The sequence below is a fragment of the Doryrhamphus excisus genome, linkage group LG17 (genome assembly GCF_037039965.1).
Source record: "Doryrhamphus excisus strain RoL-2023G ecotype Guam linkage group LG17, RoL_Dexc_Guam_v1.1, whole genome shotgun sequence".
In the NCBI taxonomy this organism is placed as follows: Eukaryota; Metazoa; Chordata; class Actinopteri; order Syngnathiformes; family Syngnathidae; genus Doryrhamphus; species Doryrhamphus excisus.
In genome coordinates, this window is record NC_136373.1 from 18,061,292 (window position 1) to 18,079,293 (window position 18,002).

Below are 18,002 nucleotides of genomic sequence, written 5' to 3' on the forward strand. Positions count from 1 at the left end.
TCTCTCCTGGCTTCTTTCAGCCGCCCCGTTGTTCACTAAGCCGCCATTACTGCTTTCTCGGAACGTTCTCTTTCATCCTCTTTTCCTCCACCACCGCCTTTGTGTCCCTGTCCGTCTACGGCAGGGCTGTCCGGACCTTATCCAGCCGGGGGCCACATTGTGAAAATCCAAAGGATGTAAGGGCCACTTTGATACTTTGGATGCTAAAAGGATCAAGACGTTTCAAGAAAAACGTGCATCTCAGCTCTGAGACATGAGTCGAAACGCTGATTACACTCTTTTTCCCAAATATTCCAACTTCCTTTTGAAGTGATCTTGCTTTGTCTTCATTCCCATATTATACATACTAAAAACGACAACTTTATTTTCTTTAGTTTCTTGTATTGCTCTCTTATTACAAAGTCACTTTTGTCTTTAATATTTCAACTCTATATTGTCCTCATTACCAATTTATTCCCAGAAAAAGGTGACATTTTCTCACAAATTACAGCTTTTTTTATTTTTGTACATTTTCTTCACATAATTGACTTTATTTCCATAATATTTGGATCCCATTCTCGTAAACTAGAGCTTTTTCCTTCACCTCATTTTGCAAGTATTGCATCATCCCTTTTTCTTTAATATTTCAACTTAAAGCATACATAAATTGTTTTTTGTTCCTCATAATATTATGACTTAAATTTTTTTATTTTTATTATTTCTAAATTAATGCTCCGAAGCTTTCCTCATAATAGTATGTAAATTTTCTTGTAAACTTGTGACTTTTTGGAGTGATCTTTCAAGGCCCACAGATTATTGTCTTCTATGGCTATATAAACATGGAACCCAACAAAAGAACAATAAGCCTCCCGTCTTTCAGCAGGAAAAAAAAGTTTTTCTCCAACTTTTTCCGTTCTTTAGTAATCAGAATTAGAACAGGTAAGTTTCAGGAAAACAGTAGTTCCTCACTAAAACAAGGAGAAAGGCATTTTTTTGTGAAAAAAAAAACATTTCAAGCCTAACTTTGACACAAATATATTTTGCTTTTGTGACAGCTGAACTATCTAAACAACTATACCGACATATCACAATAAATAAATAAATAATTTATAAATGTAACACCACCAAATATTTACTATTTTCACATTTGGAACCAAACTGAACTTGATCCAGTCGAGTTTGCAGTAAAAGTATGGCGTACAGTGACTACTTAACTGTAGTAGCCAGGTGTTACATTGATGCATGCATGAGCGTCAGCGCGTACAGACGGAGTATGAATCTCCTTTGGGGGGGTGGGGGGGCGAGGCGCCAACATACTTTCATGTGATATTTATATGCTCTGCGGCCGTCTGCCATGTTTACGAAACCAGACTTTGGTCATAAATTTTCAAGTCTTTGGACTTTCTCTCTCAGTTCTGGTTTTGTCGGCGCTCCAGTGCTTCTGTAAGGCTGCCAGTTGGAGAGACGGGTCACAGCCTCTGGTGGACTGCAGGGCTTGGACTGACCGAGACGTAGTAGTCCGTGTTGGTCATTCACTTGGAGGACCTGATTTAGGACCAAGGTGTCCGCCTTACCGTGTATCAAAGCTAAGGATCACATCGGATTAAGGCTCTTTATGCCGAAGAAGGCGACTCAGGCCTTTTTAGTTTTTGCCAAGTCAGCATTTTTGATTGATTAGTCAAACATGATGAAATTTTGAAACCTGCTTCTCAAGTGTCAGACCAGGCAAAAAACAGTTGAAACCCAACTTCCACTTCGCCCTGATGGCAAGCTATCAGTCTCCGAGAACATTTGAAATATGACTTAGCCGTTATTTTAATAGCACGAAGCAGCTTCCTTCATCCTGGTGATGAAGTGAAGACGAGCTGGTCGTGGGCTTTGCGGAATGAAAATGGCTTCGCTCCACCGCCGCACCGGTCCCCTCGCTTGTCTGCCTCGGTCGGATCCTTTTAGATCGCCCCAGTTAACGTCAGGCGCTCGGACCCGGGGGCCTCGGGGAGGTGCTAGTGTCAGTTTGGGAGTGATTTATGACTCCCAGAGGGCTGTGGGGCGCTATTAGTCAGATCAGCCATCCGGGACAAATAAGAGATCTGTTGCTACACGCGGGGCCTCCTAACACACGTAAACACGCGCGTCTGCGTCCTGTGGTAACTCGTTTTTTTTTTGTCCCCTGACTGTGCAGAATGCTAGCTTACTGGCGCTGGGGGCTATAAGTGGTCACGGAGCGCTGGTAGCCAAGGCCGTGGCCTCTGGCTAATTGCAGTCACTGATAGACACGCTGCTCTCAAGTACAAAGGGATCCGCTTTCACTCCTAACATAACACACACCCTTCGATACATCACGTGTGTGTGTGTGTGTGTGTGGATGCTTCTGGAATCCACCCTCATTCCTCTTGGCGACTTTTTCTATTTGCACAGATCAAATCTTAAGCCGCCTCTTTAATGTGCTCGCTCTTCACCGGGTGGCTGACAGCACGCTTTCATGTCGGCTAATCCGCGTCACCATCGCCATGTCCTCCACGCTCCTGGATGCCTGTCCAGGAAAAGCAACCGCCGATGGGTGGGGATTATGGCCCGTAAGAGACCAGAGGACTGGCTTATTAGTCCACTTACCGGCCCCTTGATGCCACCGTGCTCGGGATGCTGAAAGACGCCCCAACGTTTCCTCTACCGCCCGTGTCGCCTTCTACCTCCTCTGTACACGTCCTCCCTTCCTAACGATGCTGCTCGTGTCGTTCGATCCTCGTTTGCACAAAAATTGTACTGAGGACTTTATACAAAAGGCGAGTGAAGCAGATAGCGGACCATCATGGCTAAGTGGTTCATGGTTATGTGGAAAAGGCAACGTTACGTGAAAGAAGTTGGTATGTTACGTGAAAGAAGTTGGTATGTTACGTGAAAGAAGTTGGTGTGTTACGTGAAAGAAGTTGGTATGTTACGTGAAAGAAGTTGGTATGTTACGTGAAAGAAGTTGGTATGTTACGTGAAAGAAGTTGGTATGTTACGTGAAAGAAGTTGGTATGTTACGTGAAAGAAGTGGGTATGTTACGTGAAAGAAGTTGGTATGTTACGTGAAAGAAGTTGGTATGTTACGTGAAAGAAGTTGGTATGTTACGTGAAAGAAGTTGGTATGTTACGTGAAAGAAGTTGGTATGTTACGTGAAAGAAGTTGGTATGTTACGTGAACGAAGTTGGTATGTTACGTGAAAGAAGTTGGTATGTTACGTGAAAGAAGTTGGTATGTTACGTGAAAGAAGTTGGTATGTTACGTGAACGAAGTTGGTATGTTACGTGAACGAAGTTGGTATGTTACGTGAAAGAAGTTGGTATGTTACGTGAAAGAAGTTGGTATGTTACGTGAAAGAAGTTGGTATGTTACGTGAAAGAAGTTGGTATGTTACGTGAAAGAAGTTGGTATGTTACGTGAAAGAAGTTGGTATGTTAGGTGAAAGAAGTTGGTATGTTAGGTGAAAGAAGTTGGTATGTTAGGTGAAAGAAGTTGGTATGTTAGGTGAAAGAAGTTGGTATGTTAGGTGAAAGAAGTTGGTATGTTAGGTGAAAGAAGTTGGTATGTTAGGTGAAAGAAGTTGGTATGTTAGGTGAAAGAAGTTGGTATGTTAGGTGAAAGAAGTTGGTATGTTACGTGAAAGAAGTTGGTATGTTAGGTGAAAGAAGTTGGTATGTTAGGTGAAAGAAGTTGGTATGTTAGGTGAAAGAAGTTGGTATGTTAGGTGAAAGAAGTTGGTATGTTAGGTGAAAGAAGTTGGTATGTTAGGTGAAAGAAGTTGGTATGTTACGTGAAAGAAGTTGGTATGTTAGGTGAAAGAAGTTGGTATGTTACGTGAAAGAAGTTGGTATGTTACGTGAAAGAAGTTGGTATGTTAGGTGAAAGAAGTTGGTATGTTAGGTGAAAGAAGTTGGTATGTTAGGTGAAAGAAGTTGGTATGTTAAGAGAAAAAAGTTTTCATCTTATGAGAAAAATGTCATAATGTTAAGACAGAAAAGCTGTAAAAATGTTACGTATGTAGAAAAGTCACAATGTTATGTGGAAAAAATTGCAATGTTACAAGAGAAAAGTTGCAGTATTATGCGCAAAAAAAGTCGCAATGTTACAGGAAAAGATTGTACTGTTATGAAGAAAAATGTTATATGGAAAACTTTGCAATATTATTTTATAATATTTATTATATTATATAAAATGTTGCATCGTTATGAGAAGTCCTAATGTTATGTCAAAAAAGTTGCAGCGTTATGTGGGAAAAAGTCACAATGTTCCGAGAAAAGTTATGTGAAAATAAAAATTCAAAAAAAAAATGTAGTTACGACCAGAAGTCGGAATGTTATAAGAAAAGCGTTGCAATGTTAAGCAAAAAACGCAGCAATGTTTCGAGAAAACGGTCGCAATGTGACGAGAAAAAGGTTGCAATGTTATGATTAAAGAAGTTTTAATGTTATGTCAAAAGAAGTTGCAGCGTTATATGGAAAAAGTCACAATGTTACGAGAAAAAAAAGTTATGCGAAATGAAAAAAACATAGTTACGACAAAAAGTTGGAATGTTATAAGAAAAGCGTTGCAATGTTAAGCAAAAAAGCTGCAATGTTTCGAGAAACGGTTGCAATGTGACGAGAAAAAGGTTGTAATGTTATGATTTAAGAAGTTCTAATGTTATGTGAAATGATTCGTAAAGGAAGGAGGAAAAAAATTGCAATTTTATGAGGAAAAAGCCACAATGTTGTGTAGAAAAAGTCACAGTATTACAAGAAAAACAAGTTGTATTGTTATGATAAAAATGTTTTTTTAATGTTATTTCAGGCTTTGGGGCACAATCATCAAATTCTGCCTAGCAACAGGTGGCAGCAGAAGACAGCTTTAGCTTTAGCTTTAGCTCGCCAAGCACTGCTGTTGAAGATCATGAGCAGGTAAGTCCCAATAAGAGGCTGTGGTAGAACCTGACTGGTAGCAAAAAGTGTGCAAATGTTTTGTTTTTTTTCATTCCTTCTAATTGTTTCCAACAGAGCGACCATGTGACTCATGGTGACGTCGTTATGACTCAGGCGGCACATCGATGTCACTAAAGTATCTGCTCTCTCGCTCTCCCGCCCCTAATTAACTCTTATTTCAATGGGATGGCTTCGAACACGTCGACGTAAACGCACCGGTTTCCCCAGCATCACCACCCCGCCACCAATACCTTTGACCTTTCACCCCAATGGCATTGCTCAACTCCCAATCTTCCCTGCACTTGTAAAAACATTAGTAGTCATTTCCCAACTGGTTCCCGGGACTTGAACAAGGTTTGTTTAGACGGAGGCCATTTTTATCCGCACTTCTGCACAAATGTGGCATCTAGAGCCTCCGAAAGGGACTCGCTTTACTCTTCTTGGGGATCATCAAGATGTTTTCTGGCCAAATGGAGTGGTTTTGGTGTTGGAACCCGTTTCTGCCCAGTGTCTGAACTTCTTTGTATATTGTTGTGGGGTCTTTTGTGACCTCTAGGGGTTGTATTGTTTGGGGGCGGCCACTCCTGGGAAGTTTCACCGCTGTCCATTTGTGGATAAAGGCTCTCACTGTGGTTTGCTGGAGTCCCAATGCTTTAGAAATGACATGCTATCCTTTTTTGTGTTGTCATTGACTAATATTTCCATTTGTTTGATGATCTGAAACAGGAAAGCATGACAAACATGCGTCACGGTTGCTGTTTTCAAAGTAAAGACGCAAGGAGGAGGAAAAAAAGGAAGGAGGTGGACTGGTCGAGTGAGAGAGAGAGAGAGAAAAACGGAACCCTTCCCACTTTTCCACAAACGGCGGGGAGAGAGAGAGAGAAGGGGAGAGAGAGAGAGCAGTGACAGGAGGACACCCAAAGTTGGACTCCATTGATTAGTTCGGGATCAGGGATCGATCAAAGTGGACCGATCGCCCAGTCGGAGCATGCTTGGCGCGTCTATCTTCAGGTAAGCCCGCCCACAGCTCGTGCACGACTCTTCCGCAGCTTTGGCTCCTTTTACGCACGCGTGTGAAAAACGGAGACACGTTTTCCTTCCATTTGGGATCGATCGTGCACCTTTTCCTGTTTCGAGGCGTCCGGACTCGCACGGGGGGGTCTTTACTTCTGCCTCGGTGGGTCTGTTTGAAGTCCCCCTTCGGTGTGCGGTCCGCTTCCAGAGACCGCGGCATGGCGGTGCACCACGCTGCCAAGACGGGAGCAATTACCCGGACTGTGGCTTGCGGGCTGCACGCTGCGGTGGTGGTTTGGGTTCTAAAGAGGTCCATCTAGTCCTGAAGTCTGCCAGTGAGGCGTTTAGGATCATGTCAGCACTCCAACGCGGCGTTGCACTTGTTTCCACCACACTTGTCTGTGTTGCTTAGTGGCTGCCGGACGATGGACTCGGACTCCGACTCCCCGCTCAGCTGCAAGGGAATGTCCTAAAGGCATCTTTAGCGGGCAAAATGACACGAAAACACTTTGGGTTTGCACCCAGATCAGGTCAGCCTGCCGCAGAAATGACGCAAAGCTGAGAGAAATGACGCTAACACTCTTCCAACCGCAAATCCTTGCTAAAAGTAAACAAAGAGTAAGTCTGTCCGTGTATTGGACTTTGACTTTTTATACATGAAACCACATTCATGCAATACCAAATCCTCATGGATGCTACTTCTAGTACATAACTCATTTTCACCCCCTAGACCCCATCCTGTCCCCACTAAAAGTAAATAAAGTAAGTTAAGGAGGCCAAAAGACAACATTTGCATGACTGATGTGCACTTGGCAAGTTAGCAAAACAAAGATCTTTGACTTCTTAACCTCCGTTGTCCCCACAGCAAAGCTCATCTAAAAGAAAGTTCATGAGGCCAAAATACAACCGTTGCACACAACTTAGACACAACTTTTTAACCTCATTTTAAACATGAAACTACATTTTAATCTCCATTCATGTCACTTCAAGTACATTTCTAATCCAAGTAGCACGTAGGAGGCAACGTGCAAGGCTTCAGCCCCCCAAGCATCATCAAAGTCAGGTTAAAATGCTTCAGAAATTCATATTTTTACAGACCTTTTAGACCTTGAAAGCACCTTCTTGCCACAGCTAGCAGGCTAAACTAAATAAAACTAAAGTACGTACTTAAGGAGGTGAAATATGGTGTTTTAGTCTCCCAAGCATCATCAAAGTCAGGTCAAAATGCTTCAGAAATTCGTATTTTTCAGACCTTTTTAAACCCGGAAAGCTCTTTCTTGCAACAGCTAGCAAACTAAACTAAATAAAACTAAAGTATGTACTTAAGGAGGTGAAATACGGTGTTTCAGTCTCTCAAGCATCATTAAAATCAGGTTAAAATGCTTCAGAAATTCCAATTTTTTAGACCTTTTTAGACCCTGAAAGCACATTCTTGCAACAGCTAGCAAAGTAAACTAAATAAAACTAAAGTGCATACTTAAGGAGGTGAAATACGGTGTTTCATTCTCTCAAGAATCATTAAAGTCAGGTCAAAATGCTTCAGAAATTCCTATTTTTCAGACCTTTTTAGACCCGGAAAGCTCTTTCTTCCAACAGCTAGCAAGCTAAACTAAATAAAACAAAAAGAGGAAGCAAAATAAAACCCTTGGAAGCATCATTGCAGTCAAGTGGAAATGCTTGAGCAATAATAAGCAAGAAATTCCAATTGAATAAAAGTGTGGCGAGCCATCCACTCATCCGTCCATCCATCTATCTGTCCTTCCATCCGTCCATCCGTGGTGCTTCACAAATATAAGAAAGAGGAGAACATCCTGAAGCACAGACCACAATCTTTCAACACCAAACCTCAAATAAAAGCTGCTTTACAGCACAGGATGGATTCCAGCCATTTGACTGATTGCTGCTACCGTGTGTGTGTGTGTGTGTGTGTGTGTGTGTGTGTGTGTGTGTGTGTGTACGCTCCCAGAGAGAGGCATGCAGAGGGAAAACATGCTCACTCTTTAAAGCCGTTATTAGTTTATGTTGACAACCTGTCCATGTCCACCGACTCATTCAGTCCTGGTCCAGCCTCTTCTTCTTCAGTCCTGGTCCAGCCTCTTCTTATGAGCCCTTTAGGTTGACTTTGGGTTGCTTTAGTCAACGTTGCGTTAATGTGGACGTGTTGTAGTATTGCTATCTGGTCTTTATGGCTAAACATCAACATAAGGACCGTCTACTAAACGGCATTAAAACATGTACACGGTGACTTCCTGTTCAGTGCAAAGTAAGCTGTAAGATGTACAAAGCATGTTTTGTTGTAGCAGTCAAGACATAGATAACTAAATTAGTGCCGCCCGGTTAGGTAAGACCAGAAAACATCAAGAATCCAAACATAAAAGCTTCTCTTTTTGCACTTTTTATGTCCCAAAATGGCGACCCAACATCTCATAGTTTCTAATAAAACCTTTGCAAATGAATGAAAAATAAATGCGTGTCATGGAGGTCATGCGACGTCCATGTTTTCAAACCTTTATGCCTTCCTGTGCTTCCGTCCTCCTCTTCTTCTCACCTCTGCTCCCCCTCCCTCCAGGCTCTATGTGCTGTGGGCCTCTGTGGGGGTCGCGACCTCTGTGACCAAGCCCGCCAAGAGGAAGGTGAGTCATTAGCTCCTCACACACTGGATGCACTGACTCCACTCTTTTTGGGGTGAAAAGGGGAAGCCATCAAAAGGAGAAGCGTCACAGTCCATTCCCGATGTCACCGCCTCTAAGTAGTCCGAGGCTTTGAGGAAACAATCTGGCTAGTTCCTGTCTTGAAATATACGTAGCTCGGCCATCTCTGTGTGGAGTTTGCATGTTCTCCTTGTGCATGCGTGGGTTTTTTCCCCCGGGTACTCCGGTTTCCTCCCACATTCCAAAAACATGCTAGGTTAATTGTCCATAGGTATGAATGTGAGTGTGAATGGTTGTTTGTCTATATGTGCCCTGTGATTGGCTGGCCACCAGCCCAGCCCAAAGACAGCTGGGATAGGCTCCAGCACCCCTGCGACCCATGCGAGCGTTAGTGTTGAAAGGGTTGAGTAAAATATGGTGGAGGTAGTGTGATGGTCTGGGTTTGGGAGATGCTGACTCTGAGCCTGAAGAAAGCTTAGCTCTCCTGTGCTGGTCTCACTGGTCTTCCCAATGTGGAGGTTTTGATCCGGAGAAAATAGCGAGCACGGAGGATCCTCCGTCTCACAAGTTTCCTTCCTCCCCAGGCCAGAGTGTCAATCCTAAGCCTGGGTAATACTCGGGGGGCTTTAGGGGGGATTGAGTCACCTGCCAGTAGTCCGATGACGTGGGGAGCGCTCGAACCGGGCCGGCCTTGGCTGAGATAAAAGTCATTTCATAACAAGCCGCCCCCCCTTCCCCCCCCTGGCACGGGGGCCAATATGAAAAAGCGCAACAAAAGTTTCCATTGAGAAAGAAACCTGGAATCATGGCCGCTCCATTTCCCTACCCCGCTCTCGCCAAGTGGGTGGAAACATTCCACCACACGGGCGTGGCCTTGACGCCTCCGTGCGTTGGTGCAGGGGTCTTCAAAGTCTGGCTGGGGGGCCATTCTCGGCACGTCATTTTCCAAATGTTTTCATTTTGTTGTTAAATATATATATGTTGTTCTTTATTATGACTTTATTCCCATTAGATTTTCACTTTATTTAACTTTATTTTCTTTTGGTTTTCATGTTCCAACTTGGAAAACATAACTTCTGTAATATTTCAACTTTATATGACTAAAATGACATTTTTTTCTCGTAATATTCTGGATTTATTGTCCGTTTGTTGTAAAAATCACATTTTTTTCTTTATATTTTGACTTTCTAATTGTACAATCACAGCAGTGCTTCCATTTCACTTTCTATTTATCAACCTTCTTGTCATTTTTTCATGTAGAATTCTGACTTTATTCCCAGGGTATTTTCACTTTCATTTCTTTAGTTGTTTTTTTCCCTTTTTGTTTCTCATATAAATAAGGCAAAAGTGTACGGCATGGAAGACCTGCTCAGGAGAACATTCCCAGTTGGAGGTAAAATGGCGGGAGAACAAGGAACGCCAAAGCAGTAAGACGGGAGGGGGGGCCATGGTTCAAAGCGGACGGGCCTAATGACCGTGTGTGTGTGTGTGTGTGTGTGTGCGTGCACAGAGGGGAGGCGAAGTCTGTCGCAATGAGTGGCATCAAACACGCAGCTGCCACATCGGCGCACCGTTAATGAGCAGCACGCACTGACCCCGAAGGAGCCGCCGTGACCCCTTGCAGCGACGCCCGCTTGCGGCCCTTCAGGACTGTACCGCCGGGCCGCTAACAACGACGGCTCCTTAACGTTTCTGGACACATGATCACAAAGGCGTCACTGTAGCTCCTTGACAGCCACGGCCCCCCCGTGGAGGGGGGGATTAATGACTCACAAAGTCAGGTTTCCAGGAGGCGCTTCAGCCGGGTTGGGGTCATGGTGCTAAATCAGGAGCTAGCGTGCGTAGGTGAGATGATGGCGGCGTAAACGGCGTGACGCAGCAAACAAACAGGAAGCTTTACACAGGAAACCCTTTGGGGGGGGTAGAAGTAGTCCCAAATGCCGAGCCAAATGCCTCCCTCGCTCACGGTGCAACCAAAACTAACACATGTGGACCACAAACGGGTCCAGATAAAATGTTCCGTTTGTGTTTTTCTTTCAGGTGGCGGCTCGGAGGGCAAGACAGGTGTTTGAGGCAGATCCTGTGGAGGGGGTGTGGTCAGTCTGGGGGGAGTGGTCAGCGTGCACCCAGACATGTGGCGTGGGCGTCTCCCAAAGAACCAGGAAGTGTCTTCCACCTCCACAAACTTTCCCGCAGCCCAGCTGGGCCGGGTATGTACCCGGAGGCGGCGGGGGGTCCTCCTTGCACAGCTACCAGCCTGCCCACCACCAACACATGCCTCACCCCCCCTCGCCTAGTCATCACAACCAGGGGGTGTCGCTGTATCGGAACACCCCGACAACCGGAGACGCTGCGGGACAGAGCAATCCGCCCTCGCCTTTCCACCCCGCATCCAATCAAAACCGCGTGTCCGTGTACCGAGCCCCCTACCGCGCCCCCTCACGTGGCTACAACCCCCAGACACGCACCGTCAGGAGGCCCGGCAATGCAGCGCCCGTGAGGGGAGGGGGCGGAGGCAGCAGAAGGTCCGCCAGCCGGGAGGGCCTGCCTGTGAGGAGGTGAGTTGTCGTAATGTCTTATGTCAACAACAATAACTAGCTTAAGTGTGGACCCCTGACGACACCCCATAAGGGGGACGGGGGCGACCACTGTGGTGGGTAAAAAAAACCTCTTAAAGCAACCACGTGGTTCTTATAGAAGCTGTTTCACCTCTAGTCCAAGCAGGCTTCATCAGTCATGCTTAAAGACTAGATAGGACAGCTGTAGACCGAGAGCTCGGTGCAAGAGCCAATCTGTTTATATAGAGGAAGAATCTCCAGGATAAATAGATTGGAGCTGTCCTATCTAGTGCTTGTACGGGGGCAGCCGGTCTGACATGAGTCTGCCATAAATAGACGTACACGCCAATAATACTGCTAGCTTTATTTACAGGATCTTTGAAGTGGCACAGCAGTGTACCCGGCTAACTAGCCAGCCTCCAATTCATTTATCCTAAAGCTAAGAATGACTTGGAAAGTGAGTGGGGAAGGATGTAATAAATAGGTAAAAAAAAAAAAGTACCACTTCCACACGGAATGAGTCAACCATGAAACAGCCATCATTCATTCATTCATGAATTCAGTTTGAAAAAGAGCCGTTTTTGGTATTGAATAAGTTAATAATTACCCAACTGAGCTCCGGTGAGATTGTGCTAACCACATGCTAACGGTCAGTTTATCTTCTCTTGCAGGTCATCTGCCATCCACCCAGGCCAGTTTGGCTACGGTAAGGTGCCCTTCTCTCTGCCGCTGCACCGGCCCAGTCGACAGGCTCGCCACACTGCCAACGCCACCGACGCCATTTCGGCTTCGGCCGCGCCTGAAATAGAAGACGTCGACGACAGGAGCTTAAAGGCGGAGGAGGATGAAAACGGGCCTGCAACCCCGACCACCCCAGCCGCCGCCACGGCAACGCCACACTCGCACAGGAGGCCCAGATTCCCGTTTTCGCCGAACTCGCCGCCTCTCTCCTCCTCAACCAGTGTTCGCCGCCCGTTTGATTGGCGCTCCGCCGCCGCCGCCGCCGGTGCTTTGCCCTACTCCTCCTCTCGCTACCAGCTCTCACAGCCTGGCTTTGGTCCCCAGCCCCTGCAACCCGCTAGTGTGTACCCACTGCAGAACCCCCACGGAGGACATCATGGGGGGGGCACGGGAGGAGGAGCGAGGACACCACCAACCGTCTTTAGATGCGGAGGGCCAGACAAGGAACATCGCAGGTGCTTCTCACAGGTAAGGGGGAAGGTGGGGGAATAGTGTGTGTGTACTTATGGCTTTGGGTGGTACCTTCCTTGGCGTGTGGTACCCTCCTTGGTGTGCGGTACCTTCCTAGGCGTGTGGTACCTTCCGAGACGTGTGGTACCCTCCTTGGCGTGTGGTACCCTCCTTGGGGTGCGGTACATTCCTTGGTGTGTGGTACCTTCCTAGGCGTGTGGTACCTTCCTAGCCAACAATACCACAGTGGACCCAGATCAGGTCTTTAGACTGTGTACGGGGGTGTTGGTGGACATTTGGACATATAAGACAAATACAATGAGCTCATTAATGTGTGTGTGTGTGTGTGTGTGTGTGTGTGTGTGTGTGCGGTTTTGTGCAGCACAGCTCATGTGGTGCCACCTTCCTTGTAAGGACATTTCTCTCTGGGAGGACTTTGCTGGTCCACATTAGAAAAATCTTCAACTGTGTGTGTGTGTGTGTGCGCATGTGTGTGTGTATCCCTCTGTCAACCTTTAATGAAGGCAGCGTGTTGAAAGTTGAAGGCAATAAAGGGAACATGAAGGTCACAGAGCATTTTTGGAAGGTTGATCATAGCCTGGCTGCAACACTGGCCGGTTGTCCATGAGCATCGGAATGGAACCTCCACCACTCGTGTGTGTGTGTGTGTGTGTGTGGTGCATATTATCATGTACTTTGTGGGCTGGCGGCCTGAAAGAGGCTCGGTGGTCCGACTCCACACGGAGGTCACAACGCTGAGATGACCTCCACGTAACTCCCGAGACGGGAACGCCACGCTTGATGTCCCGCCATCAAAAGTCACATTCAGAGAGGACGATGTCCACTCAGAGCTTTGAGAATGTGGACTCAAGGAGAGAAGCTGAGTGGAAATGGAACCAGTGAAGGTTACCTTCTGGGACCAACAGCAAATGGGGAAAACTCTCCAAACTCTCCTGCTAGCTTGTTGTTGACCTTCTTCTCCGATTTCGGATCAACATTTGCAGTAAAAGAGACCCTTCCATTGTCTCTTCCGTAGGCCAAACACACTTTCACAGCAGGGGTGTCCAATCTATGGCACGCAGCACATCTAAGAGCCATATGGGTTATCCTTTTGTTGTTTTTACTCCAATGTTGTCTCCCACGGCGTCCATGGCGGTGACATACTCGGGCGCCACGGCCAATTATTTCTCCCGGGCGTGTGTTTGTGTGATTAAAGGATTGAGCCAAAGTGAGAGTGGCACTTGTTCTTATCTCCTAGGTGTGCGTGTGTCATAACACGGCACGTCGCCTGAGGCCTCAACACAAGTCAGGTGGTGTAGCGTACATTTGGGCTGGAAGGAAGACGGGGACGGACGAAATAGGAAGTGTGTGTGAGCATAAGTAGGTGACGCAGTCAAGTAGCAGTGAAAGGGGGTTCAGGTTGGGGAGCAGTTGGCTTCCTCACACAGAGGAAGGGGTGTCGATCTCATCGTCCATCCATGCGGGGGCGGGGGTGGGGTCTCCAAGTCTGACATTTCTCCTGTAAGCCGTGCTAGTGTCGCTAACGTTGGTGTCCTCCTGTCCCAGTCCTGCAGGTCACTACCTTGGATGGGATATAGATTGGGTTGCACTTGGAAAAGAGCGGGAAGTGGAAAAGCGTGGAGGAGTGTAGCAGGCAGGAGGTTAGCATTGAAGGCTAATTTTAACGCATTGGCGCACAGGTTCAGTTTGAAATGTGAAAATGTTATATTTGTAAAGACATGATTTTCATGTCACACTGCGTAGTTCGTATGTCTAAGTACATATATGGCCTCTAGACGTGTTGCTTTGTGGGGAATCAAACAACGGGAGAGCGGGTCAGTTGCAGCGGTATGCAAGTACGTGCCAGAAGAGGAAAGGGATTTGTGGAAAAGTGTGTGCAGGACGAGAAAGCTAAGGTGGAATGTGAGAAGAAACAGCCAGAAGAAGCAGACGTGTCATTTCAACACCCGTTAAAAAAAAGGATAAAGGATGCGGTTCCTGCTGTAGCCCCCCCCCCCCCCTTCACAGTAAATATTTACACGCCATCACCAAGCCCACCTAAGTGGAAGATGCATGTCAACACGCGCCGGTGCAGACATAACACGCTACAGACGCTAGCAGGCACGCTCACCTGCCTCCCGTCCAACCATGATGTCATAATCGGGGCAGGGAACATATTATTACCAGCTGCTTATTAATACGTGGGGGGGGGGGCAACACCGTCTCCGATGGGTTGCAGCACGCATGCAACACCCATGACAAGCTCTCATGTTGGCTCTGCTATTCTATTAAAGGACGCCCACCCTTTTATGTAGCACACCTGAATGGTACCCCTTGGGGGGGGGGTAAATATTTTGCTAATATATCTTGGTAATATTTTCATTCAATAAGTTGATTTATTGATGTTTTTGGTCATATTTTTCACCCAAGTAGATGTCAGAAAAGAATAAAACATGTTTCGTTTAGACAGCAAACGATTGGTACTGACCCAACAGTGCCTCTGCTGGTCACAGCCAAGTACTGCAAGTAGTCCACCTTGCTGCCATATTGATTTACAATCAATCAGCCATTGACGTTGGAAATATAACTGAAAGACGGATAAAGACTGGACCTGGAAACATAACTAGCATTATAGCTTCAAGTTAGCATGTTAGCCTGTTTTTCAATTCATGTTGAAAATGTTTTTAATCACAAAAGGTCCTGATCTTCTAACTAAATGCTAACAAAATGGCAACAGGAAGTCATCTAGTTTGCTAGTTGACGGCTGCTGGCGTGAATCGGGTTCCCTTAAACGGGTCGCACCGAAGTAAGACCCGTGTCAGTAAAGCTAACTCACGGAAGGCGGAACCCGAGCCATGTGTTTGTGGTCTGAGCTGCTGGTAGAAGGTCCCGTGTATCCCAACAGGAAGTTCTTTATTTGTAAATAATGCAACGCAGGACATGCTGGAGGGCGTGACCACCTCGTGACTACCAAGCTGACTCCAACCCCGACCCCCCCCGGGCGGCTCAACACCAGGGACCAGAATGAAAAACACAAGTACAAACTAGAGAGCGATGCCAGAAGGAAGCGTCCATGAAAGGCGTCTATGTGCTTCCGTGGATGAAGAGCATGGAATGACTTTGCTGTGTAGGAAACAATGGTGGCTTGTTATGCTCCACAATCCGGAACATCGGGAGCCCTTCTCAGGCTTATCTTGTTTTTAGCAAACACGTCCTTGTGCCGTCCGCTTGTTGTGGGCCTTCTGGGGTCCCCGAGTGGGGACCGCTATCGGGGTCTGGCTTCCAGAGGCAAAGGCCAGCATCCTTCACTGCTGCTCCTGGCTTCCTGTTCCGGTCTTTGGGGGGGGTGGGGGGTGGGGGGTCACGGCCGGGTTGTCTTGTTTCCCTCTGAGGACAAACAATACATTGACTCGTCCAACAGAAAGGCATTCATCACCAAAGCTCACATCTTCACTCTGTTTCCTCATTGGCTCACCTGTGGATGGGGGGGGTATGTTGTGTATCTGTGTGTGTTTGTATACGGGAGTGTGTGTTTGTGTGTGTTTGTGTGTATGTGTGGCCACTTGTTGCCAACGTCTTCTCCTCTGCACCACACAGCAGAGAAAGGACAGGGAGAGTTGGCACGAAAGTACGAGACAAAAATGCCTTTAGTCAATATACCGTACTATTGATTGGATGTGCAGTACTATTGATTGGACGTGCAGTACTATTGATTGGATGTGCAGTACTATTGATTGGACGTGCAGTACTATTGATTGGACGTGCAGTACTATTGATTGGACGTGCAGTACTATTGATTGGACGTGCAGTACTATTGATTGGACGTGCAGTACTATTGATTGGACGTGCAGTACTATTGATTGGACGTGCAGTACTATTGATTGGACGTGCAGTACTATAGATTGGACGTGCAGTACTATAGATTGGACGTGCAGTACTATAGATTGGCTCTGCAGCAGTACTACTGATTGGATGTGCAGTACTACTGATTGGATGTACAGTACTACTGATTGGATGTACAGTACTATAGATGATCGGTGTATGATCCAATGATCCCATGGTCCAAATCCAAAGGTGAACACATGACCAGATGGACTAACAGATGGTGGATGGATTTCACATATGTCAATTATGTTGCAATCACTGGTCACTTGGTGTGCGTGCGTGCGTGTGTGCGTGTGTGCGTGTGTGTGTGTGCGCGCGCGCCTGTGTGTGTGTGCGTGTCACATGGCAGTAATACTTGAGGAATGAGCGATCAGACTTGGTGCATTGAGGTCCCAAGGCCAGCTGTGCAGGCGTCAAAGCGGATGGACGTCACAGAGACCTTCCCTACTGACACAACTACACACACACACACACACACACACACACCCTAGCACAAAAGTCATTAGTGGCATCCTGGCTGTGGATGAGTTTTTCCCACCAAAGTGAGATGAGGACCGTGTGTGTTTGTGTCATTGTGTGTGTTTGTGTGCGTGTGCATAAGAGCGTTGACACCACACCATCCTAAGCACACTTTGGACAGCTGCTTTCACTTTCCTTTCAGCTGCTCTACTCTTCCTTCTCTCTCTCCTTCTGGCGCTTCAACCTCGTCTTTCTTTACCGGACGCTCTCCTTGGCTTGCAACGCCCCTTTCCTTGCCCTCTTCCACCACCAATTGTACTTATTCAAGGAAATAATACATATACATTAGATAGAATATTATATAATATTCATTTTTGCAACATAGACTTGAAATATGGTAAAGGTCTGGACTCCCCTGGTTTATGTAGGATGGTAAAGGTCTGGACTCTCCTGGTTTATTTTAGATGGTAAAGATCTGGACTCTCCTAGTTTATTTTAGATGGTAAAGATCTGGACTCTCCTGGTTTATTTTAGATGGTAAAGATCTGGACTCTCCTGGTTTATGTAGGATGGTAAAGGTCTGGACTCTCCTGGTTTATATTAGATGGTAAAGGTCTGGACTCTCCTGGTTTATTTTAGATGGTAAAGATCTGGACTCTCCTGGTTTATGTAGGATGGTAAAGGTCTGGACTCTCCTGGTTTATGTAGGATGGTAAAGGTCTGGACTCTCCTGGTTTATTTTAGATGGTAAAGATCTGGACTCTCCTGGTTTATGTAGGATGGTAAAGATCTGGACTCTCCTGGTTTATTTTAGATGGTAAAGGTCTGGACTCTCCTGGTTTATGTAGGATGGTAAAGGTCTGGACTCTCCTGGTTTATTTTAGATGGTAAAGGTCTGGACTCTCCTGGTTTATTTTAGATGGTAAAGATCTGGACTCTCCTGGTTTATTTTAGATGGTAAAGATCTGGACTCTCCTGGTTTATTTTAGATGGTAAAGATCTGGACTCTCCTGGTTTATTTTAGATGGTAAAGATCTGGACTCTCCTGGTTTATTTTAGATGGTAAAGATCTGGACTCTCCTGGTTTATTTTAGATGGTAAAGATCTGGACTCTCCTGGTTTATTTTAGATGGTAAAGATCTGGACTCTCCTGGTTTATTTTAGATGGTAAAGATCTGGACTCTCCTGGTTTATTTTAGATGGTAAAGATCTGGACTCTCCTGGTTTATGTAGGATGGTAAAGGTCTGGACTCTCCTGGTTTATGTAGGATGGTAAAGGTCTGGACTCTCCTGGTTTATGTAGGATGGTAAAGGTCTGGACTCC

At 46.1% G+C, this 18,002-nt stretch overlaps 1 protein-coding gene across 1 annotated transcript in view; it reads left to right on the forward strand.

Moving 5' to 3' along the window:
- Positions 1 to 18,002, forward strand: part of adamtsl4 (ADAMTS-like 4) — a 43,983-nt gene that overhangs the window by 4,216 nt on the left and 21,765 nt on the right. Inside the window, exons 3-7 of the mRNA XM_078797978.1 lie at positions 4,793 to 4,899; positions 5,647 to 5,931; positions 8,504 to 8,567; positions 10,626 to 11,143; positions 11,815 to 12,352. Of these exons, the coding sequence (XP_078654104.1) occupies positions 5,909 to 5,931; positions 8,504 to 8,567; positions 10,626 to 11,143; positions 11,815 to 12,352 (1,143 nt within the window). The 5' untranslated portion in view covers positions 4,793 to 4,899; positions 5,647 to 5,908. The remainder of the gene's footprint in view (positions 1 to 4,792; positions 4,900 to 5,646; positions 5,932 to 8,503; positions 8,568 to 10,625; positions 11,144 to 11,814; positions 12,353 to 18,002) is intronic.